General features: G+C 42.9%; 1 protein-coding gene across 1 annotated transcript in view; it reads right to left on the bottom strand.

Moving 5' to 3' along the window:
• Positions 1–22,661, bottom strand: part of GNAI3 (G protein subunit alpha i3) — a 292,796-nt gene extending 270,135 nt beyond the window's left edge. Inside the window, exon 1 of the mRNA XM_086923567.1 lies at positions 22,370–22,661. Within this exon, the coding sequence (XP_086779693.1) occupies positions 22,370–22,487 (118 nt within the window). The 5' untranslated portion in view covers positions 22,488–22,661. The remainder of the gene's footprint in view (positions 1–22,369) is intronic.
• Positions 22,662–23,219: the final 558 nt, after the last annotated feature.

The raw sequence follows: 23,219 nt of genomic DNA, 5'->3' as shown, positions 1-23,219 counted from the left end.
AAACAGAACATCATTCCATTGGCAATATTATTGGCCGTTATTTCACGGACTTAGGTATAAGAACTGTATTATACACCATTACATTAAAAAAGTATTTTTTAAACAAGCAAATCATATTACAGACATGAATAGGGCCATTCAATAACAAAATAATAATAGTTCTTGCGCCACCTCTTAGGCTTCGAACAAATGAATTCAGTAAACTGGCAAGTGCCTTAATTGTTCTGGAACATAAGGATATGTTACCTTGACCACATATGCTTTGTGTATGTGTGAATGTATGTATATGGGATTTCTAAAGTTAACCAAGCCAAAGGCAGCAGAGCGCTGTGCACGCTCAAAAACAAGTTTAAAGTTGGCGAGTAATAAGAGAGAAAGCGGAGTTGTGGATAGTTAATGCACTGATGTAGAGGTCTTTAAACAGCCTTCAACTGTTTACTAAATTGGAGCGTCGCTGGGGCAGTCCTGATGTATACAGGAATAAAGTTTATGATCCTAGGTGCATAAATGGATATCTTTTGTCTGTTATCTTTTTTTTTTGTTTTTAAACACTTGTTTAGGTGCAGTCAGATGGTGTGGAAGCTGGGAGAGTGCTGAGAACTACCAAACATGGTGAGCTTGTCTGCTAGATAAGCGGAGTGCTGGTTTTGTAAATGATCCAGCTGGTTTTGAAGATGGTGTGAGCTGGCAGAGAGCTCATGTAGTTCCATCAGGCTTGGGGGTGACCAAAAACAGTTTGGAAACATGATGGGGTCGGGAGGGGTGACTCCAAATACCATTGTGATCTTTTGTGGCCTGCAGGTGCCCATGTGAACAAACGGTTGGAAAGGTATGAGGAAAACCTGTGAACGTCATTACCCTTGAATCTTAATCGCAACTTGAGGTTGCTTATGAGGGTGAACTGGTCAACTGACAAATGAGAGGTCAGATATTTTAGGAGGCAAGGGTCACCTTTTTCTGTGGTTGGGGAATTACTATGATGTATTAAGGCGGGAGTCTCCATGCTGCAACATGATCTGAAGCCAGATTGGTGGTTGTATAGGAAATGGTTAGAACTGATGTGATCTTGGACAGACTGCTTTTTTAATTTTCTTGCTGGTAAATGGCGAGTGAGTGATGGGCTTGCAATTGGCACAGTCGTCATTGTCTAGGGTAGACTTCTTTACGAGTGGGAAGATCTGGCCAATCTTGTGACCTTCTGGGAAGAAGCATTGGGTGAACAAGGCATTGACAATGGTATATATTGTAAAAGAACACCACCAGAGAGAGAGAGAGAGCTTGATAAAGAACCATGGTAAAACATCATCATGAGAAGTGGCTTTGGTGGACTAGAGTATGGCAAACAGATCTGGAAGAGATTAGGCTTGGAAGGCTGACCATTGCAGCCCACACTCTTTTTGACCAAGTTATAACCACGGTATTAACATAACATATTAAACTTAGAATAGCATCCTAGAATCTTAGAATAGCATCTACACAATTTAAGACAGGCACAGCGTTTTACTCACTCTTTCAATATTATGGCCAACGTAAAATTATTAAAAAACTACACTTTACTACCCAGTTAGAGCAAAATTTAAGTCACGAAGGTCGGCGCTTTTAACACAGCAAAACAGCATGTAAAACAGTCAAATTCGGCTCTGTAAGAAGCACAATTTCACTACAATGCTTCAACAAATTGTTTTATCACAGAAAGGACAGAATACATGGTCAATTATTGCATATCAATAAAACAATGTCACACACTGTGTTCACATCTAAACTCTTATACTCTCATATCATTCAGGGGTACACAGCAGCACCAAACTAAGGGCTATGATATCACAACCCCTAGAGTTCCTCACTCATCAACTCCTTATTAGTAGTGGCATCGCTCAAAAAACGCAAAATATATATATATATATATATATATATATATATATATATATATACATATACATACACATATATATACACACCTGCATATACTCTGGATGCTTAGAGAGCTACCATGCTGCTACAGAAACTATACAGTCACACTGCAGTTTTAACCCATTGACACGACCTAAACACCAAAGACTTACCAGGAAAAATAAACCATGCAATACCACTAAGACCCTCAACGACGTGAAACCACGCCACCCCTAAAAGAAACTAAGGAACTCACCTACAATATTCTGGGTGCAAGAAAAAAATTTAACTAGATTAGGCATTTACTTAATGTAACAGATGAATGTTTAGTCTTCACCCACATTTGCAAGTACATCCAAGATGAATCATTCCGCCCGATGCACATTTTTAGGACCATTAATTTATTAAAATTTTTAAAACGAACAAAGTGAATAAAGCAACTTTCTACAGGAGGCCAGAGCCCCATTACTTGTCTTGCCTGCTGATCTTTGCTCTTCTTCTCAGTGGCCCAGAGATCCTTTACACAGCAGCAATAAAACGACTCAGAAACATAATGGCATGATAGAAAAATACCCTGGAGCAGGACTGCTCAGTGAATTATGCAGCAATCGTGGTTACCGATAGATAATAAAACCACAAGAAACGGCGCAGAGCCCTAATTTAAAGTGCCTTCGGCTAAGGATGAGCATTCGTAATGCCATGTTTGTAAAAATGTATCCTCAATTTCCGATGCCAACGCTAAAGCAAAGCTGAAACCACAACGATCCAATACAAAAGGACTTTTAATAAATGTATTAGAATGCCACTACCGTTGGTGCTTTCTACCTTCCTTTGCATTTGTACGTATATACTGTGAACAAAGATAGAATGTGGGGGTGCTAGAGAGTACCTACTTCCTTTACACTTGTCAACATGTAGCATCCGTTGAATAGGTTTTAATTTTGCGAGTCAATCTCTTAATATCACAAAGATTCATCAGAATAAATCTTAATATAGGAACAGAGTACACAAGAAAAGACCTCTGTATCATTGTGTATATCCCCGCAGTTGTAGAGGAACCATCCTATAATAATAATTAGGACTCCCAGTTTTCCGTTTTAACAGATCAATACAGACAGAAAAATATTTATTTTCCTGTCCGCATTTATTTTTAAAGAAATAAAATGGAAAATAAATCTTCTATGGGTGATTTTTTTTCTAATGTCAATCATGAGTGCAAGGTAAGTAGGTGTACAGATTGAGAGGTAGGGGAGATGAAAAAAGACAATATATTTCTCAAATAAGTACAGTACTACAGTTAATTATGCTATTCTTCAATACAAGTGTTTTCAGATAATGCTATTGCACCGTATACTGCGGAAACCTTTTGGACATTCAAATGAGAGTATACATTGAGCAGTCAAACAAATGTGGAAAAATACCTGTTGCAGTTTCTTCTATACAGAAAACAAAAGAAAAATGGATACAGAAAAAGAATTGAGCAAAAAATAAATATGGATAAATACAGACAAATGTAAAAAAAAAAAAAAATATATATATATATATATATATATATATATATATATATATATATATATATATATATATATATATATATATATATATATATATATATATATATATATATATACGCTCGTTCTCCACCGGGGATGCCTGGTCTCACCCTGGAGATACCCATTAAGGGACCATCTCTCAGGGAAGCCAGGAAGGGTTTCGCAGCGGTCGAAGCGCGGAGATACTCCTCCGGGAGTCGATCCTAGCGCTATATAAACTTGCAATTAATTAAACTTGCAATTAATCGAAGCACTCGTAGGGGGGTGCCGGCTGCGGTTGTGGAAAACCGCAATGTATAAAGCTCCAAAATCCTTCGTTTTTTTCGAAAACAAAGAGAACCGCACTCGTGAGGTAACGTTCAAGGCAAAATTTTATTAGATTATCTCTGCCAAGCAGACAGACGCGTTTCGGCGTGTAGCCTTCTTCGGTGTAACCATCACCGAGCGCCGGACATGTTAATAAAGTATTCGTGTTTACATTGCCTAGCGTCATGAACATTGACACAAACAAGGGACAAAGGAAACCAACTGTGAATAACAGAGGCGCCATATTGGAGCATGTTATTTTTCCTAGTAAATATTGGTTTCGTTTGTTCAATAGGATACACAAAATGATGTCATTGTGCATTGATGATAACAAAATTTTATCCAAATACAGTGGTACTTGAAGAAAGATCTGGCCGTGGATCGGCTAATGTCCCTTGTTGAACCATACTATAAATATGATAAAGCGCTATGAATTTGATAAAGCATTAGCAGACTATATCTAATCTGATTTTCAACATTGTGACTTGAAATAAAACTATCCAAATCAAGTCAAAATCAAAGGGATCCAAATCAGAATGTGCATAAATATATACAGTGTATACATAGTGGCTTTCAATAACAGTTGCGCTTAGCATTAATTTGAACAGGTGCTGGGAAAAATGGATTGGAGCTTCAAGTTACACTATAAATCTCTTTATATGTGGATGAGTGACTATACACATACACATTCATATTTAACCAAAAGAGATAGTTGCAATGTAATTGCTCTATGTGCCCAGATGAACAGCCATCTCTTCCCCGCTATTTAATCCTTTGGGAAATTTGGTTGATAGATCAATAATGTATCTAGACTCAAGCCGTCTCAATTTTCGCTGCCTCTCCCCACCCTGATGGAATTAGGGATGTAGTCTAGACCAAAATACTGAAGCTTGTTCCTGTCACTTTGATGGCTTTCGGCAAAATGACCTGCGACAGGGTAAACCGGGTCAACTTTGTCAATCGCCCGGAGATGTTCAAGGACCCTGATTTTAAGTTGATGTATGGTGCTACCTATGTAGCGTAAGCCACACGGGCAGACCAAACAGTACACCGCATACGGTGTACTGCAAGTGATGAACTTGGTAATGGTCCTAGTTAAACCTGCATCGGGTATGTTGTATGTAAAAACCCTCTTGCTGGCTGCACACGCTTTGCATCTCCCGCAAGGGAAGAACCCTCTCATGTCTTTCAGAGTGTTAGGTTTTACAGTATCTTTATCAAGATGGCTCCTTACAAGCATATCTTGCAGTGACCTAGCCTTTCTAAATGTAACCAAGGGAGACGTAGGTATGTCATCCTTTATTACATTGTCTGTCATGAGGATGTGCCAGTTCTTACGTAACAGGTTTTTCAATTGATTAGCTTCAGTGGAATATGGGGTAATCATACGAAATTTTCCTTCTGTTTTGGGGGCGATCTCTTTGGATTTCTGTTGGAGAAGCTGTTGTCTGGGATTGTTTTAACTTTCTGTAAAGTGTCTTTGAGCAATTTACTGTTGTAACCTCTTCGGTAGAACCTACTAATACATTCCGAGGCAGCCACCTCGAAATCCTGCTCTCTAGAACAATGTCTTCTTAATCTGAGGAGTTCACCTTAAGGTATACTGCTAATCAACCTCGTGGGTGATTGCTACTGGCAAACAGGGTTGAGTTACCGGCAGTGGGTTTACGGTACAATGCCGTTTGTAATTCTTTGTTCTCTACAAACACCCTCAAATCCAGGTAATTCACTTCTACCGGACTGATTGAGCCAGAGAAGTGCAGATTGTAGTTGTTATCGTTTAAGGCATCGCCATATCTCTGAGCACTGTCCATTGTCCCTTGCCACACAATGAACAGATTCAGAAAAGGGGGTGGTGATGAACAGAGTGTCCGAATTAAGCAGACCACTCTTACCCAGTCCAAAGATCAGGGCTTGATCCATCACCGTTTTTTAGTTCACTGCACCCTCCCAGCTCAGAACCTGGCTACATGCAAATTAGCCTGTTCCTGTCCCAGTGCATGATGGGAATAGGGCAAACCAAACTACTAAGCCAATTCTTATACTGGGAAGGAAACAAGCTTCCGGGGACCGGTTTCTGGCATTTCAGCCGTGGAAGGGTATACTCAGATGTGAGTCCCTTGCTCACTGCACCATCAGGATTCAAGCAAGCCGGGCCGAAGATGGCTGTAATGCCAGAAACCGGTCCCCGGAAGCTTGTTTCCTTTCCAGTAAAAGAATTGGCTTGGAAGTTTGGTCTGCCCTGTTCCCATGATGCACTGGGCCAGGAACAGACTAATTTGCATGTAGCCAGGTTCTGAGCTGGGATGGTGCAGTGAGCTAAAAAACGGTGGTGGATCAAGCCCTGATCTGTTGACTGGGTACGAGTGTTCTGCTTAATTCAGATACTCTGTCCATCACCACCCCGTTTTCTGAACACAATGAACAGGTCATCGATGTATCGATGCCATTGAACAACCCTGCCTCCGTCCTGCCCCTCTAAGTGTCTAGGCACCTGCTCCTCCCACCAGCCAACGAATAAATTTGCATAGCTGGGAGCGAAGCAGGTGCCCATCGCTGTCCCCGACACTTGTCTGTAGAACTGGTCCTCAAATAGGAAGATGTTATTTTTGAGGCAAAACTCTGCAAGTTCAAGTAGCATCAGATTGTGTTTGGCAAAATGAAGTTGACGTTGGTCAAAAAGTGCCGGATAGCAGACAGACCATGTCCATGCTGAATGCATGTGTACAAGCTGGTGATATCCAGCACCATTAATAAGTATATAGGATCCCAGGTGATTGTCGTAATTTTGTTGAAGAAGTCCTTTGTATCTTTGGTATATGAAGGTAGGTTCTCTACAAAAGGGAACAAGAAACTGTCAATGAACATGGATAAATGTTCAGCAGGCCCATTGACCGAGGACACAATGGGCCTTCCGGGGGGATGTACACAGTCTTTGTGCAATTTGGGAAGGTGGTAGAACGTGGGAACTGTAGGGTTGTCACTTCGTAAGAACATATATTCATCGTTCCCTAGCATGGATTGGTCATACCACTTCCTTACAAGTCTGTCGTAGAGTTCCACACTTTTCTTATAAGCATCAATGCTTGTTGGTTCATAATACTTCTCTTCCGAGAGTTGTTATTGAAAGCCACTATGTATACACTGTATATATTTATGCACATTCTGATTTGTATCCTTTTGATTTTGACTTGATTTGGATCGTGTTATTTCAAGTCACAATGTTGAAAATCAGATTAGATATGGTCTGCTAATGCTTTATCAAATTCATTGCGCTTTATCATATTTATAGTATGGTTCAACAAGGGACATTAGCCGATTCACGGACAGATCTTTCTTCTTTTTTGAAGTACCACTGTATTTGGATACAATTTTGTTATCATCAATGCACACTGACATCATTTTGTGTATCCTATTGAAAAAACGAAACCAATATTTACTAGGCAAAATAACAGGCTCTAATATGGCGCCTCTGTTATTCACAGTGGTTTCCTTTGTCCCTTGTTTGTGTCAATGTTCATGACTCTAGGCAATGTAAACACGAATACTTTATTAACACGTCCGGCGCTCAATGATGGTTACACCGAAGAAGGCTACACGCCGAAACGCGTCTGTCTGCTTGGCAGAGATAATCTAATAAAATGTTGCCTCGAACGTTACCTCACGAGTGGGGTTCTCTTGTTTTGGAGATATATATATATATATATCATAAAAACGAGACCCTTAATAATAATGCACCTGATCTCCTAGATTATAATATCTGACAGAATGCAGAGGTGCAGGACCACAGCTGTACAATGATCAACTGAAACTCATTGGCCAACCCATGATGTGGTGTAGAAACCATTGCTATACTAATGTATTAGGATCTACTGACTGTAAAACCCAGTGGGGTATACAAAGTTTTGGTGTACCACAACCTCCGTAGAACATGGTATCCAACCACCTGATGCACTACACAACACACCGGTTGACTATTTTCAATTTATAATCTTTATTCGGTTCTTAAAAAGACACCATAAAAGCACAGATACAAAATACACACATAAAATACACACATAAAAAGCTTTTAGTGTAACACATAAATAAATCACTAAATACGGGAGTCCTTGATTAAAATGTTCGTGCAATTTGACTCATCATGGGAACAGGCAAATGTCAATGGTCAATTTTCTCTAGTATTTCTTAGTCTTATCGCTACACGAATAAAATTTATGGTGCAAAAGAGGGTATATGCATCCTCTGCTTCCTGTAGGAATCTCAGAGCCGTTCTTGCATGTTTAGGTTTTATGTCTTTCAAAATCCCCACCAGGAACTTACGTCTAGGCATAGTATAAAATGGGCACAATAGGACGAAATGAAGGGTATCCTGCGGAGACCTGTGGTCGCAGCCGCAGGTACCCTTCTCCGCCAGTGTGTGAGTAAACCCTGCCGGGACCGCAAGAATATGATGTAGCATGTTTAGTCTGAACCGTGTCATGACAAAGCGGTCCTGGGCGTTAAACATGACTCTTAAATACGGTTCCATTCCATGCTTTACTGTGAGTTCGTTATAGGTGGAATTTGTGGGTTTACAATTTTCTTTTTCTGCTCTTAATAGCTTGAGCTGTGCCAAGAAGAGGTTCTTTACCAATGATTTACTCTCAGGTGTTATGGAGTCTGGGGATGTGAAAAAGTTTATGCAATCGATTTCGGCTAGGGATTTCTTTACATAGTTCAGCCAAGGGATGATGTCACCTTTATCTTTTTTGAGGCAGTCCTCGATGATTTGTCTTGTGAGGGCGGCCTCTGGGTTAGTCCATATTTTGACCCATGCCAGGAGGGGTTTAATTTTGATTTTATCTTCTATGAAGAGTTCTCCTAGTTCTTCATGGATTATGTGGGCCGGTACACTCTGAGGGACCTTCAAAATTCTCCTCATGAATTTGTTTTCTTCAGTCTGTATCTGCTGGGCTTTACTGTCCAAGAAGCCCCACACTTCTGCGCCATAGGAGACTTTCGCGCAACAAATTGCCCTGTAAAGGTTCAAGATTTGTTCCGGGGACCATTTTCCCAGTCTTTGCCCGTATCCCATGATAGCTCCTACTGAAGCTGCAAGTTTCGTAGAATGTTTTTCGACCAAGGGTTTAAAAGTGAGGTGATGATCAAATAGTACCCCCAAATACGAAAAGGTCTGGACTTTGTCGATTTTGTGCGACCCAATGTGAAAGGAAAAAGATCCTTTTGTAGGTTTTCCGACGGACATGATGTAGGATTTTTCCAGATTAGTTGCCAGGTCTAGTTTGTCCATAAATCTGACAAACCCATCAATCAGTTTTTGCAGGCCTAGGGGGGTTCTAGCAAGCAGAACCGCGTCATCGGCGTATAATAACACAGGTACCGCACGATGACCAATTTGGGGTGAGTCCACCTTGAGATTAAGCAGGTCTTTTTCCAGCGAATTAATGTAAATGGAGAACAAAAAGGGCGCAAGGATACAACCTTGCCTTACTCCACTTGTGCAAGTGAAGGGGGTCGGTCTTCTTACCCTCTTGGCTGTACCTTACACTTGCAGTGGTGTTCCGGTGGAGATTTTGCAAGGTGTCCACTAGCGGTTGGTCCACTCCTAGTTCTACTAACATGCTCCAGAGCTTTCTCCTATTTACACGGTCGAAAGCCGCTGAAAGGTCCATAAACCCCATGTGAATGGACCCCTTTCCAGCGATGGTATATTTGGCTATCAGAAGGTAAAGATTTAAACATTGGTCAGTGGTGGATCTGCCTTTCCTGAAGCCGTGTTGCATTTCTGAAAGGATTTGATGTTCCTCGGCCCAATCTTGCAATCGCTGTAGGATGACTCGCCCTAGCACTTTTGCGGTCACGTCTATAAGCGATATGGGTCGGTAGCATTGGGGGTCATCGCGGTTCCCTTTCTTATAAATTGGGACTATGGTCGCCGTTGACCAGGACTGGGGTAGACCTGCCACCACCGCCTCATTTAAAACCCTGGTGAGTAACGGTGCCCACAAGTCAGGTTGACTCCGGTACAGGTCTGGTGGAATTCCGTCCGGGCCCGGGGCCTTATTTTTACTTAGTCCAATTATTCCCCTTTTGACTTCTTTCAAAGAGAAGTCTAGCTTTGCCGGCTGGTGTTTCCTCGATGTGTCCTCCAGAGCTAGGTGATTTGAGTGGTTATATAGGCTCTGGAAGTGGGTCTGCCATTGCTCCGGTAAGATGATGTTTGTGATTTTTGGAGCCCCTTGGTCCTGGAAGCAAGGGGAATTAATCACTTTCCAGAAGCTAACAATGTCTTTTCTTTCGGCGGCGTCCCTTAAGTCCTCCCAGGCCTGGTTTTGTAGGTTTTGCTTGCGGATTTTCAGGGCCTTTTTATACTCCGCTCTGCTCTTTGTCACCCTGATCTTATCCCTTGGTTTACAGTGGAGGCTATCCTTCAGTTTTTTAAGCGCCTTGGTGCAGTTCGCATCGAACCAGCGGGGATTTGAGTTCATTTTATTAGATCCCGTGGTCGTTAGTGAATTATTTACGTGTTGTGCGATTTCTTCGAAAGCCTTGACCACCCGGTCTCCGCATACACTTGGGTCTAAGCATTTGTCAATTGCATCTTTAGCATCTATTAGTAATTTTTTATAAAAACTGACCCCATCAATTTTTGCCCATTTAATTCTTCTTCCCTGATCCACAGCTTTTTCCACGGTGTCAGGTTTCTTTGGGCATGTGTTAAAATCAAAACCTTCGATTGCAATAAAGACCGGGTTATGATCACTAAAACTGCTGGCCTCTATTTTAGTGTTGGTAATGTTTCTTTTTAGGATGGGCGAGACTAGAATAAAATCAATGTAGGAGTGGCACCCTCTTCCTTTGTACGTTGGTGTCAATTCTCCTAGTTCGCCCAATGCCACAAGGTCTAGCGTTTGGGTTAAGTTGTTCCTTTTCGTTAATCTCTCCAAATCCCATCCCTCTTTTGTATGTGCAAAATGCGGGCCTTTCATTAAAGTGCATCTTGACCAGTCTTTATTAAAAGGTTTTAGTTTGTCGCATAAATGACAGTTAAAATCTCCCGTTAGTATTACGCTCAGTTCATTTGGTGTCTTGTGTAAAAGGTTTGAGTTTCTTAAGCATTCCTCTAATTCAAAAATGGCTTTTCCCCTCTCCATCAGTGCTGGGGAGTTGTACCAATTAACTAGGAAGAGGGTTATTCTTGCTGAGGTGAACCTTAGAACTTGTAGGTTGTGTGATGCCCATTTGATGTTACTCCAGGTGCCCTTAATGTCTAGGTTGACATATATGGCCAGACCCCCACTTGCTCTCCCAGAAGTTACTTTTTTGGCTGGGAGACAAAAGCTTTTGTATCCTTCCAGGCTGTAGTCATTTAATTCAAGAGCCCAAGTTTCCTGCAGGCAAATGATTTGGAATTTTTTGATGTAGCTCAGCCATTCCTGTGATTCGAACTTGGCCGCTAGTCCTGCAATGTTCCAGGATGCTATTAGTAGATTTGCTGGCGTCATTTCTTTAGTGGTTCTTTTTGGTTCATCTGGCAGGGGCATAACCTGTTTGCTTGTTTCTGTTAGGGTGGCATTGTTGGAATGAGTGTCGCTAAGAATATTTGGTGGGTTTGTCCCTTTTTCTCTTCCAAGGCTGGTATTCGGAATTTTGGTGTATCCTCCTCTGTCGGGCACGTCAGCTATTTCATTGTCCATCCCCTTTTCCATTCCTGTTAGTGGTAGATTTTCCACCTTCAACCTCTCAGTCTTGGGGGACTGATTGTCCCATCCCTGTCAATCGACCTCTTCCAGCGCACCGAATCTGTTCCAGTGTGCATATTGCATTAGGGAGGAGTCGTAGTTTGGCACGGCAAAGTTTGGTCTTTGCCATTGTGGTGGACCATAGTGGGTACCAGGATATGGTAAGTTTTTAGGGAAGGTTCTGTTGTTCTGCCTGATTCTTTGGGGTGCAAAGGGATAGAAATAAGACAAGTGTACCGGGTGGATCTGTGATCGGGTATAGCTAGGTGGGGCACTACAGATAAAATTAACTGCGTCCATATCTCTAAAGTTTATCGTAATTATATCCCCTGCTATGGTCTTGGTGCCTTTGCCGATCCACTCCCCTCTTCTTACAGACAAGATTTCCCCAAAAACATTGGGGGGCAAGGGTCTGTGTATTTGTAGCCACTGTGCGCATTTATTTTTCAGTTCTATTTGGGTTTCCCGTTGGCCTTCCCTTAGAGGTGGAACTCCTGTTAACACCACTACATAGGGCAGTGCTTCAGGCGGGAGGTTAATTGACCTAAAGCGAGTAGATGTTTTGTTTTCTTTAGTTGGTGCAGTGGGCGGAGGCTTTGGGTTCACGTTGGGGGTTTGGATGTTGTTTACTTCCAACGTTTGGGGAGGTCCTGGGTTTGATTTGTTGTTTTCAGTAGTTGTTTTTTTACTGCTTTTCCCTCTGTCTGGTGTGGAGGAAACCTTTTGGTTATCTTTAATACTTTTTTGACTGGCTCTGTTTGGGGTTTTTGTGGGCGCATCAGGGATCGTAGGGACCTTGTCCTTAGTTTGGCTATGGGATGTAACGTCGGTCTGTTTTCTTAAACCGCCTTCTTGCCCTGGTTGGGTTTTTGTGCCATTCCCTCTGTTGTTTACAATTGAGGTTAGTCTGTCTATTTTTGCTATGAGGGGTTTTAGCAGCACAGTAATGGAGTGTTCGAGGTCCGTTTTAAGGTCAGCCACCATGTTGGTGATCCAACACGGTATTCCCGAGGCAGGTGGGTTTATTGGTGTAACCAGGTTGTGATTTCTAGTTTTAGAGGATCCTTTTGAGGATCCCTTTTTCCCCCCACGTTTAGGGCCTTCCTTGTGCAGATTTTTCTCAATGCTGCAGGGAGCGTTAATATGGTTGTGTGTTTGTACAACAGATCTCTCGCTGCGAATATCTGCAGAGACCTGCGCACAAGGTAGGTCAGCGAAAGAAGAGGGAGAAAGGGGCAAGCTGGTGTCGAATTCCTCTACCAAATCTCGAGAAGCCTCGGTCAGGTTGATGAGGGATTCCTGGGTTTCCTGAATAATTGTCACGGGTGGAAGTGACATTCTTCTTTCAGTATCTGCGATGGCATTTGACACTGCCCCTATTGTTTGTTTGAGCATTTTGTCAATCGCAGTCAGTGTTGGTAATGGCGGTGGAGGATCCGTTTTATTTTTTGCGCTCGATCTTAAAGTGGGCATCTTGGGCTTCTTGGTGGTCTTCCTCATAATCTGTAGTGCTATGTACAGATGGTAGATTTTACTAGAGCGGATATAACCGACTAGAAGCCTGGTTCAAGAGTTGTAAAGAACGATTTTTCAGGGGGGTGGCCCAGCCCAGCCTCTTCTGGCCTCTGAGGGCCACAGAGGGCCCGCCCTTTGCCCGGGCTTCGCTCGGCGTCCCGCTAAGCGGTAAACTGCTGATTATAAGGAGGTTTTGCAGGCAGGGGGCGTGTCTTCCTGGGGGCGCGCCCGTGCACACCTGTGCAGCGCAGGGACTCCTGGTCTTTTGAGTCCCTGCGGCGCGCTCCCTCGATGTTATCTCGGTGCTCCTCCTCCTGGGACAGACCCAACAGCGCGAGTGCTCTCCCAGCCTCGACCCCACGCCACTCACCGCGCAGCAGCGCCCGCGAAGCGGGTGCTGCAAGTTGTAGCGTTGCGGGAGGGCGGTCAATCCCTCCTGGGACACAGGGAGGCCGGGTGTCAGCAAAAGGCGAGGGTAGAAAGTCTGGAAAGCCTAACGGCGACAGCAGCAACAGTCTGGTAAGAACAGAGAATCCCACCGGTTGACTAGGAATTTCTGGGACATAATGTCCTAGTCCTACTAAGATTTGAGACCAATGGCCTGTAACCTTTACTCCAGTTTTACTAGGCATGACAAGTGATGTGAATAGGTTTTTACCATTACCCAGCATCGTTTAACACAAGAGTACTTTACTCCTCCATGGATGGATCAGTTTTTTAAAAAATAATTATCTTTATTTTTTTTACTGAGAAAACGTGCAGGTAAAGGGAGGAAGGGTCATTTTAGGTTTACAGGTGGGTAGAGGTAATGGGGTGGGTGTGATTTTAGGGTTATGGGGTGAGTAGAAATAATGGGGAAAGGGTTGGTTAGATCTCCACGGCAGGTATAGGTAAAGCGAGAGCTTTAATAAAAAAAAAAAAATTTAATGGTGGTTTGAAGTCCCCAGCATGCGAAAAACAAGATAAAAATGGGACCAAATAAAGGGGGTTATGGCATGGATTTTTAAGCCCAGCATGGTATAGCAAGGGGTTGTAAAGGCTGACACATTGTAACAACTATGGGGTAAAGGCATGCTGGGTAAAGATATGCGCGGGTACAACTGATATTCAGCCCCATAGCTGTAATTACAACTAGGACCGTGGTGTTCCATTTCCCATTGTGGATGCATAAACATTAGTTCATTATTTTATCATCAATGTGTCGAAGCCTTGAAGAGAAGTACTTCACAACACTCTAGAGCATATCTAATAGTAAAGAATTTTATACCAATAACCACCCACAATATATTTGACTCCCAGTGTACATTACTACCAGGCACTTTTTGTGTTTATGGACTTGAATGAACCACTCACCTGTTGCTTCATACTCATTCTATCATTATAATCACATCTCATTCCACTATAATTCCCAGCGGGACACCTTACGCAAAGTAGACAAATAAGACTTTCAAAATAAAAAAAAATGGAAATTTTTCCATCAATAACCTGGAATATGGAAAGCATGGTAACAAATACTCCACAGAGAACCAAAAACAAAAGATGAACTATACTGGTAATAAATAACTATATTAGTACAGATTAGATACATTAGAAAAACATCATCGCCCAGACCAAACCACAGACATGCAAGGAACTTTGAAATGGATTCAGTGGCAGCCTACAAGACTGTGGCTCTCCGTGTGCCCAAGCACCACCAAACTCACCAACAGGCACACGTCCAGATGTTAAATTGTAATCCGAGACACATGCCTACAAAACACAAGTTCAGACATTCGGGCTGGATGGAAAGTCCCCAGAGCAAAGCAAACTAAACTATAGAGTATCTTTACTGGGAAGCAAGACACAGCCTCTTTAGTCATAGGAGTGGAGATAAAGGTTGAGCTTTGTACAATTACACCCAAAGACAGACACACAGCAAACTATGGTTCCAAGGAAGACCATAAGGCAGTCCTGCACCCCCCACTGCCAAACCACGCTAACCATAGCTATTTACAACATGCAAACTCGATGGCCACACAGCAACAGAGATTAACTGCTCTGTTGTACCTTGTATTAACAGTTTGGTGGAAGAAAGCAAAATGCTTCTTTCCCTTTCTCAGCACCCCAAAATTAAACTGAACAAGTATGCATGCAAAAACCAGACGTAAAATGTGAAGACTAGTAAGGCTTATGTATTTGAATCCTATAGTTAAATCCACCACTTGCAAATCGTACCTATAAACACCACCCCTAAAGCACTAAGAAGTAAAGCAATCTGAGAATATTGTATCATGCAAAACACAAGGGAACCAAGTGCAGGTTACAAATCGGTATCAAATAAAAAAATACACTATAGAAAGCAAAGAGCCTTACAACAGAGAGCAAGCATTTGCAAAGCAATAGGTCTTGCATTTATTCGAGTTTACGCTATTGGCATTGTAAATGGCAATGAGTTTGATTTATGTTTCAAAAACCAAAACAAATATTTTATTTATTTATTTATTTTAGCTGTTTTATAACGCGCTCTGTTACTACCAGAGTATCCTGGCGCGAAAGGAAAAAACAAGCAGGTGGCCAAAGAAAACAGAAGAAATTTAAAATAGTCTAATAAGCAAACCTAAAAAGATGTGTTTTCAGTGCCTTCTTAAAAAGGTACAAAATTCTGAATTGATCTTAAGAACAAAGGCAGAGTTTTCCAGGCCGAAGCCGCAAGGACAGCAATTGACTGGCCTCCAAGGCGCACTCGCCGAAAGCGGGGTACGCTCAGTAAATTACAATCAGCTGAGCGTAAAGATCTAGTGGGGGTGTAGCGGCTGAATCTTTTCTTCAGATACGAAGGCCCAAGATCAACGACTGCTTTAAATGCTAGTGTTAGGATGTTAAAAAGTAATCCTTTGAGTTACTGGTAGCCAATGTAGTTCTTTCAGATGGATTCGTACACTCTCTCTACTGAGCACATTGCAGAGAAGTCTCGCCGTCGCATTTTGAATGATCTGTAATCTGGCGACTAGGGAGGCTGGGGTTCCACTAAGAAGAGAGTTGGCATAGTCGAGCCGTGATAGTATTAAAGCCCTCGTGACCGACTCTCTTGCTGAAGATGGGAGATATGGAAAGAACTTTCTCATAGCCTTGATATATATAAGGCTATATACGGCTTTGTAATTGCAATGCCAACAGCTCAAACTTGCGTAAATGCGTGACCTGTTGCATAGCAAATGCTTGTTTATATATTCTAAACTTACGACCTTCCAACACAATATTTTCAGTTCAAACCGAAACGTAAACCAAATTCTAGGACCTGCCTGTGGTCCTAGAATTTGGTTTGTTGTTTATCCATTTTATGTTTTGATTAACGTATTAGATACCATGAGCAGACTTCTGTTCCCTTAGAATGCTCGCAAACTGTTTCACCTTATCAACTGAGTATTCAGAATTAAATCTGACATTGAAATAAGGTTTAGGACCATTGTCTATTGTATCAAGTTTGAATCTGCAGCATGGGGCTGGCGACATTTACACCCAAACTGAACGCCTTTTAGGCGCTAAGGAGCATTTAGGGTAAGGTTTGGTGTCAGAATAGGAGCGGTGGGGTCTTTCCATGCTGGCCACTGAGGTGCTTGGGAAGGGTCAGAAGGCTGATTGGAGAGCTTAGATTCCATGCCCATTCTGTTATTGACCTCTCAGCTTAGACCATCAGCAGGTGCCCCGACTTTTCTCACAATGGTGCCAACGATGGTGGTTCTCTGGGGGCTAAAGGGTTGGGACTCAATAAGGGATGGCAATGAGTACACAGAGGGCCAGTAGTTCGTAGCCAGGTTAGTCAGATTTTGTGAAAGACAACCAATCAAAAAGTATTCAGAGTGTGCCGTCAAGTTTTCATGATGGTAATGCCAACAGAAGTAGCGAGTATTAAAGAGGACTACAGATTCCGAGGACACAACAACGAATGCATTTAGTACTGTCATACCCAAACAAGAGTAGAGTGTTCTTGGGTCACAGGTCTAAAAGCCACCTTGTGCCCGCCTCGTATGCTCCACCCAGTCGCCTCGGACCTCCTCCTCACTGTGAATCCGGCTCACAGCTTGACACCAACATGGCGGCGCACTTGCAGGTTAGTACGGGCAGCCATCAGGACAACAATAACACATGCATGTTGCGCCAGTCCCGTGACCTGGCTGCTGCAGTGCCTGCACTGCAGACAGCCGTGGAATGTAGCGGCTGGGATCCCTGTGTAGCGCTCATGAGGCGGGGGTTGAGCTACAGAAGCCACGCTGCTCTCAGACACTCCCCATGATTGCTTATTTCGTGTTTGAGGCGGTAGTACATGTTCCATCTTTCTCCTGTGTGTGCTTCATGTCCTCAGCTCTAATGTTTGGGGGCTTCAAATAAAGCTGTAGCATACACTTCCTGAGCTTCAGTGGAAGAGACAAGTGCACGTTTTTGTAAATTGCATTTTAAACATGAGCATTTGAAACCAGACAGCAGAACTTCTAATTTGGTGCATTTCTGTCAGTGTCGTGGCAGTGGCCCCACTTTAAGAAAGACCGAAAACACGTAGGCAAAACAAAAACATTGACACAATGTAAAGTATTCATTGCATTCAGGCTTTCATTTCGCTCCTCTTTATTGAAGAAAGTAAACAGGTCATAAAGCAGTGGTGATCAAGAGACGCAACGAAAGTGAATGCCGCGAGTAAAAGAGACGCTGTGCATGTGCACATCTCCTGTCCCCCTTCGGAAGGAAAACTCAACGATAATAGATCTCACCTAGCGAGCAACGCATGCGCTGCATCGCTTGGCGAGACCTAAAAATGTCAGAATTCAAAACCCTCAACAAACGATAAGTAAGGGCTCTCTGAGACCCACTACAAGGTAACGGTGAGGATGCCAACGGCCCTGCTATAAAAATACCAGAAATCAGAGAGCTTCTACAAGCTGAAGTTTGCAAAATCATGCTACTGAACATAACGTCAGGTGACCACACTACAAGCAGAATAATTTAATCAACAACAGGCCATGGAGATCAGTTTAAAAGTGAAGTGTTAAGATACACAAAGCAAGTTTATATAATGACATGTTAGGCAAGAGTCTCAGATCCCTATTATAAAATGAGTTTAGAACCATCCTGAAAGGAACAGGCCTGACTCAGGGCTGCAACAAAAGACAGGTCATAAGAAAACTGCTACAAACCACGTCAGGAACAATCCCTCCTACCAACATTCCATGACACATAGATCCTCACCAGGAGACGACAGAGGTCTGCTCAAAAATTCAAAAACTACATAGGCACAAATTGAGCACTGCCTACAGCAGGCGTTATATGCCTAACAAATATTATAGGAAGGGACAGTTAACTAGGATCAGAATTTTGCTAAAAATCAGGACTTGCTAAACTACCAGCAATCTGGATTCGATCTCGAACAAGGAATTGAAATGTACTTCCATGATGGGTGACATGCTTGCCCAGGTAAGCAACGTACGACTGATTACATTTGTACCACACACACTACCCAAAGTATACGTTTGGGGAGGTGTCTTAAACTCCTCATCCTTTAAGACACGCTAGTGACATTCAATACTGTGGATTATACTTTTGTTTACCCAACCAAAAAGAGTAGTCATTCTCTAGTGTACACATACAATTTTAAGATTGAAAAGGGAGCCCTTCTTGGGAGCCTGAAGCTCCACTGATGACACCACTTATCTTGCTTTGAAGGGGCATGGGCAGGGGGGAGGGAGGGAGAGAGAGTGCACATTTGTACACACACATAAAATCTGGGGGTCGTCTGATATGTTAAGTTAAACATAAACACGGATCTGACCTTGTACCCAGGCAAATTTGACTGTAATAATTACAACTTCCAATACCGTTCATTGATGGGGAACAATATAAATCGGTATTTGAAATGTAATCAATGCAGACTTCGCTTGGGTTAAAAAGCTTTATTCATAGCTGACAATTTAAATTGCCTGGCGTTATAATGATTAAAACGCAGATCCCTCTTTTTTGCTTGGATTTAAGAAATTTCAATTAGCGTCACAAACTACAAAGACTCCACTAGGAGCTGCTAACAAAGTATTTTTTTACGATACTTTTACCCAAGCGCTTTCAATAACAATTTCTTCAAGTCTGATGCACAAAATCTATCCTCCTGCTCCATTTTAGATCGTCTCTTAAATGTTCAAGTAAAGAATAGATTAAATTGAGGTGAGGGCAAGTTCACAGTTAAATCAGTACAAATGTACTAAGCCCTTATTACCCATTCAAGAAGGCATTAACGGAGTTACATTTATTAGATTATTGTAGATACGGCTTTTTCAAACTATTTTCAGATCATTCATTGGTTCCAGCATGTGGCAAATTAAATCATTGTGTACACTGTATAAAAGTAATACCACCAAGGCAAAAATCAAATACTAGCACTGCCGCAAAAGATAGACCAGGAATTGTATGTCTGGAACAAAAGGCAGGCCTGGACTCATATCTGTTACAAAGAACATATTGGGTCTCTCAAAGAACTATTTACTAAGGGGAGATTCCAGAATCATGCTAAAAATAAATTTAGGGCATCATTACGATGTCCAGCAGAATCACTTCCACCCAACACCGCATTGGCTATGGGACCAACCAACACCCAGTCTACAGTCCCGACTGCCTCATTAGGGTGGGACAGAACACTGTTCTGTCTCATTCCTACAATTTACTATGGGAGCATGCACGCTCCCATAGTAAAATGGGAGGTGCAGTTCATCCCTGCACCCTGTGGCAGGCACCTCAAGGTGCCTGGTGCAGGGATCATCAGGCCTCCAACCAAGGCTGTACACCAAAGGGGCCCTCAAAGATGCTTTACAACATGGTTTCCATGTCGGACAGAGCGGCAGTGAAACCATATCGGAAACTGTCATCCTAATCTACTTGCCGTACTCCGACTGGCGATCGAGTTCGCCAAACCCGTCGGAAGCCAGCCGGAATAACCAGTAGGATTCCTTTCTGACCACCTCCATCAAAATGAGGAAGTCGGAAAGGAATCCAACTGGCCCATTACGATGTGGCCCAGAAGGCTCTGAGTTGCATCGTAATCGGGCCCATACTATACATGTAGTGCTCCGATCTAGGACAGGCCAAGACTAAGAGCCTTACTTTATCACAAAAGTCATACTAGTCCTCCCATTCCAACAAACAAGAATACCATACTGGCAGGCTACCAAAACTAACACAGCGCCAAAGGTTACATCTATTCTCAAGGCAGATGGTGTACATCGGGCTCAACAAAAATTACACCACACTGCCTAAACAGGCCTCTACTTTCCTTAAAATTGGACACATCCATTTTTAGGTCGAGCATTCAAGACCTCTTGTATATACTTTAGTGTATATACTTTAGTATAGACTTAAATGGGGTCTGGAGATCACCCCTAGGACTGGTCCGCTCCCGCTAAGCAACTTTTTTTCTGTTCAACTGCCTCTATTTAATCGTCTTGATAGAAAATGACCAGTAGAGGTCAATAAAATACCAGAATCCATTTAGCATTCTCTAGATTCCAGTCCATAGAAATTGTCTTCCACAACACCCATAGACAATAATATTGTATTTTCAGTGATAGGACCACCGAAGGTCGTGTTTTTATATTAAAAACAGAGCTTTGGACTATACCATTTCAAGCTGAAAGGCAATATTTCTCTCCATGTGTTCCCATATCTGTTGTGTCACACAGTTTGATGCTTACTTTCCCTCCATGTTAAAAAACAGTAGATGTTTCAGCACCCAGGCTAATGTGCTGCATAGAAGGTCCCAAAGGTGAGACAGATTGCATTGCAAATGCTTGTTTTCAAAGCGCTTCCGTTTGAATAAACCTATCTGCTGAATAAACCTGTCATGTTTCAGTATTCGTCCTCCTCTGGAATCAGATCAAAAACTGAACTTTAAATTCAGGTCACAAAATAAATGTGATTTCAAATATCCTATCACATCTTTTGCTCCTACGATTTATAACTCTCATAGGGAGAACAAGAGAAAATCAGAAATTAATAAACTATGCTTGCAATGACCGGGATATCACATTAGGCAGCCACCTTCTAAGGACAGGTCTCTTACATTACAAAAGCACAGCTCTTTAAAAAAAACACTTCTTACGTTACAGAATGCTGCCCAAAACTATATGCCTTTACGGAGATTAGCACAAAAAGACAGAACTCGCATGTGAAGAACCCTAAGACCATGACAGAACTTTCCCAATAAAGCCGAGTCCTTGACGGACCTGTCAGATCTGACGCAGCTGAGCTCCCATACCAAAACATCAGAAATTCCCCATTACATAACTAGCATCATGCATATCATATTGCACAACCTAGTACGTGATGACAGGCCTATTGGAGAAGTGCTTGCTGACAAACACGGGGTTGTCAGGGTACACGACACAGCTCATGGCTAGACTGCCGCGATACAAAGTGCCGATAACAATGAGAGGGCTGACACATATGGAGGGAGGTCAATCCATAATGACAAACATGTCACATAACAGAGCCCACCTTACAATGACGACTGTTGCATTACAGAGGCCTATTGGCATTGATGGGACTGTCGAAATGCACTGCAAATTAAGAGAACTGACAGTACAGAGAACGGCAAAAAGTGTTAATCTTGTCGCATTACCCAGCCCTACTCATAATTACAGGTCTCTCTCTCTCTACAGCACCCTGGTTGGGTGAGATTCCCTTTCCTCCACATCCCTTACCCTAAAACAATAGGATCTCACTGCTTCACTTTCCCTCTCCCTCTTGCAGTGTACTATCCGATCGTCTGGACTAATACACAGTCCTCTAAAACAAACTTCTCTACCAAATGATCTCTTCCTACGTGACACCCACACTCCATTCTCAGCATCAACGCCTCCGTTACCAAGTTGTCCCACGTCACGTGAGACAACTTCCTTCCTTCAGTCCTGGCTTATTAGCCCGCAACACAGAGCTTAATGAGATGGTTGAGCCCACAATGGAATGATAAAGTCGCACCTACAAGTCTAATATGCAACAAGCAGTTAGCTAAAAAGAAGTCAGCACACGCCGAAGGTGTGACGAATGGCACGGGCAATATGCAGTGCCCCCAACGCATCCGGCTTCGCCGCCTCTCCAAACTCAGCCTCCTACACCCCAATATCCCTCCACTTAGATAGCTCTCCTGACATTCTCGTAGTGTGATTCTGCACACCTCCTCTTTCCTTTGGGGTGAAAGGGGCGCTTAGTTGTACAGCTGCCATCATCGTCGCCCATCCGTTCTCTCATGTTCAAACCCAGCAGCATCGGTTCAAAACCGCTTTCGTTCGCCTACTCCCTCTACCCCCCAGCCGTGACGGCCACCCCCGCTTACGCCACCATACTTCTTACCCAGAAGCAGCAGCTTGATTTCACGAGTCGCCTTGACCCGGTCTTCCCGCAGGTTCCGGTCAATCATTTTGCTTCTTTCCACAGCGGCCTTGTCCTCGGCGCTGAGGGTGCAACCCATGATGGGGTTGGGCGGAGGGCAAAGAGCCCGTTGGGATTCAGGCTATGAAGCTGGACGAGGGTTCTACCCCCCTGTTCCTATATGGGCAACGCTCTCCACTGCTTCCCACTCTCTTCTCACGGGCTGCCTGTCTCGCACATTCACAACCCTGTAAAGCCAAACTGCGCATGCCCAGTCCCGTGGGGCGGTGTCGCTTCCTGCGCACCGCCATCCTTAGGTCAGGCAGAAAGTCTCGGCTTGTAAACCGTATCTGGACTAGAGTCGTGCACTGCTCTTCGAAGCCACGAGAACAGAACGTTTTGACTGACTCTAACATGGCCACCGCTTACACATACTTCTCACATCTAACAACAAGACAAGTCAGGCACAGCCACTCCCTGTCACCGTTTACGTTACAGTTCGTTGCATCTCTGCAACCCAGCCCAGCGCTATTGTAAACATATGAAGTCTTGCGCTCAGAGCACGGAGTGGTGGAAGAAAGCACTACAAACAAGTACCGTAAGTAATGGTGTAAGTTTCAATTTTTTTCAACATTTTTAAATGTAATAGTTTCTATTCTTTATCGTTTAGGATTTTTACAATCTTACAATAAATTCAAATACCTATGTGTTTTGGTGTGACTCCGCATCATACAAGTTGCACCCTGTTGAATCTATCCAAAGGGGTAAAGTAAATTACTTATGGAAGTTGATTTTATGAAGGTGGACAATAGATATCTCTGGTATAAAGTAC

Source organism: Lissotriton vulgaris, chromosome 5, assembly GCF_964263255.1.
Source record: "Lissotriton vulgaris chromosome 5, aLisVul1.2, whole genome shotgun sequence".
Taxonomy (NCBI): domain Eukaryota; kingdom Metazoa; phylum Chordata; class Amphibia; order Caudata; family Salamandridae; genus Lissotriton; species Lissotriton vulgaris.
Note: the sequence above shows the minus strand (reverse complement) of the source record. Positions and strands in the feature narration are given on the sequence as shown.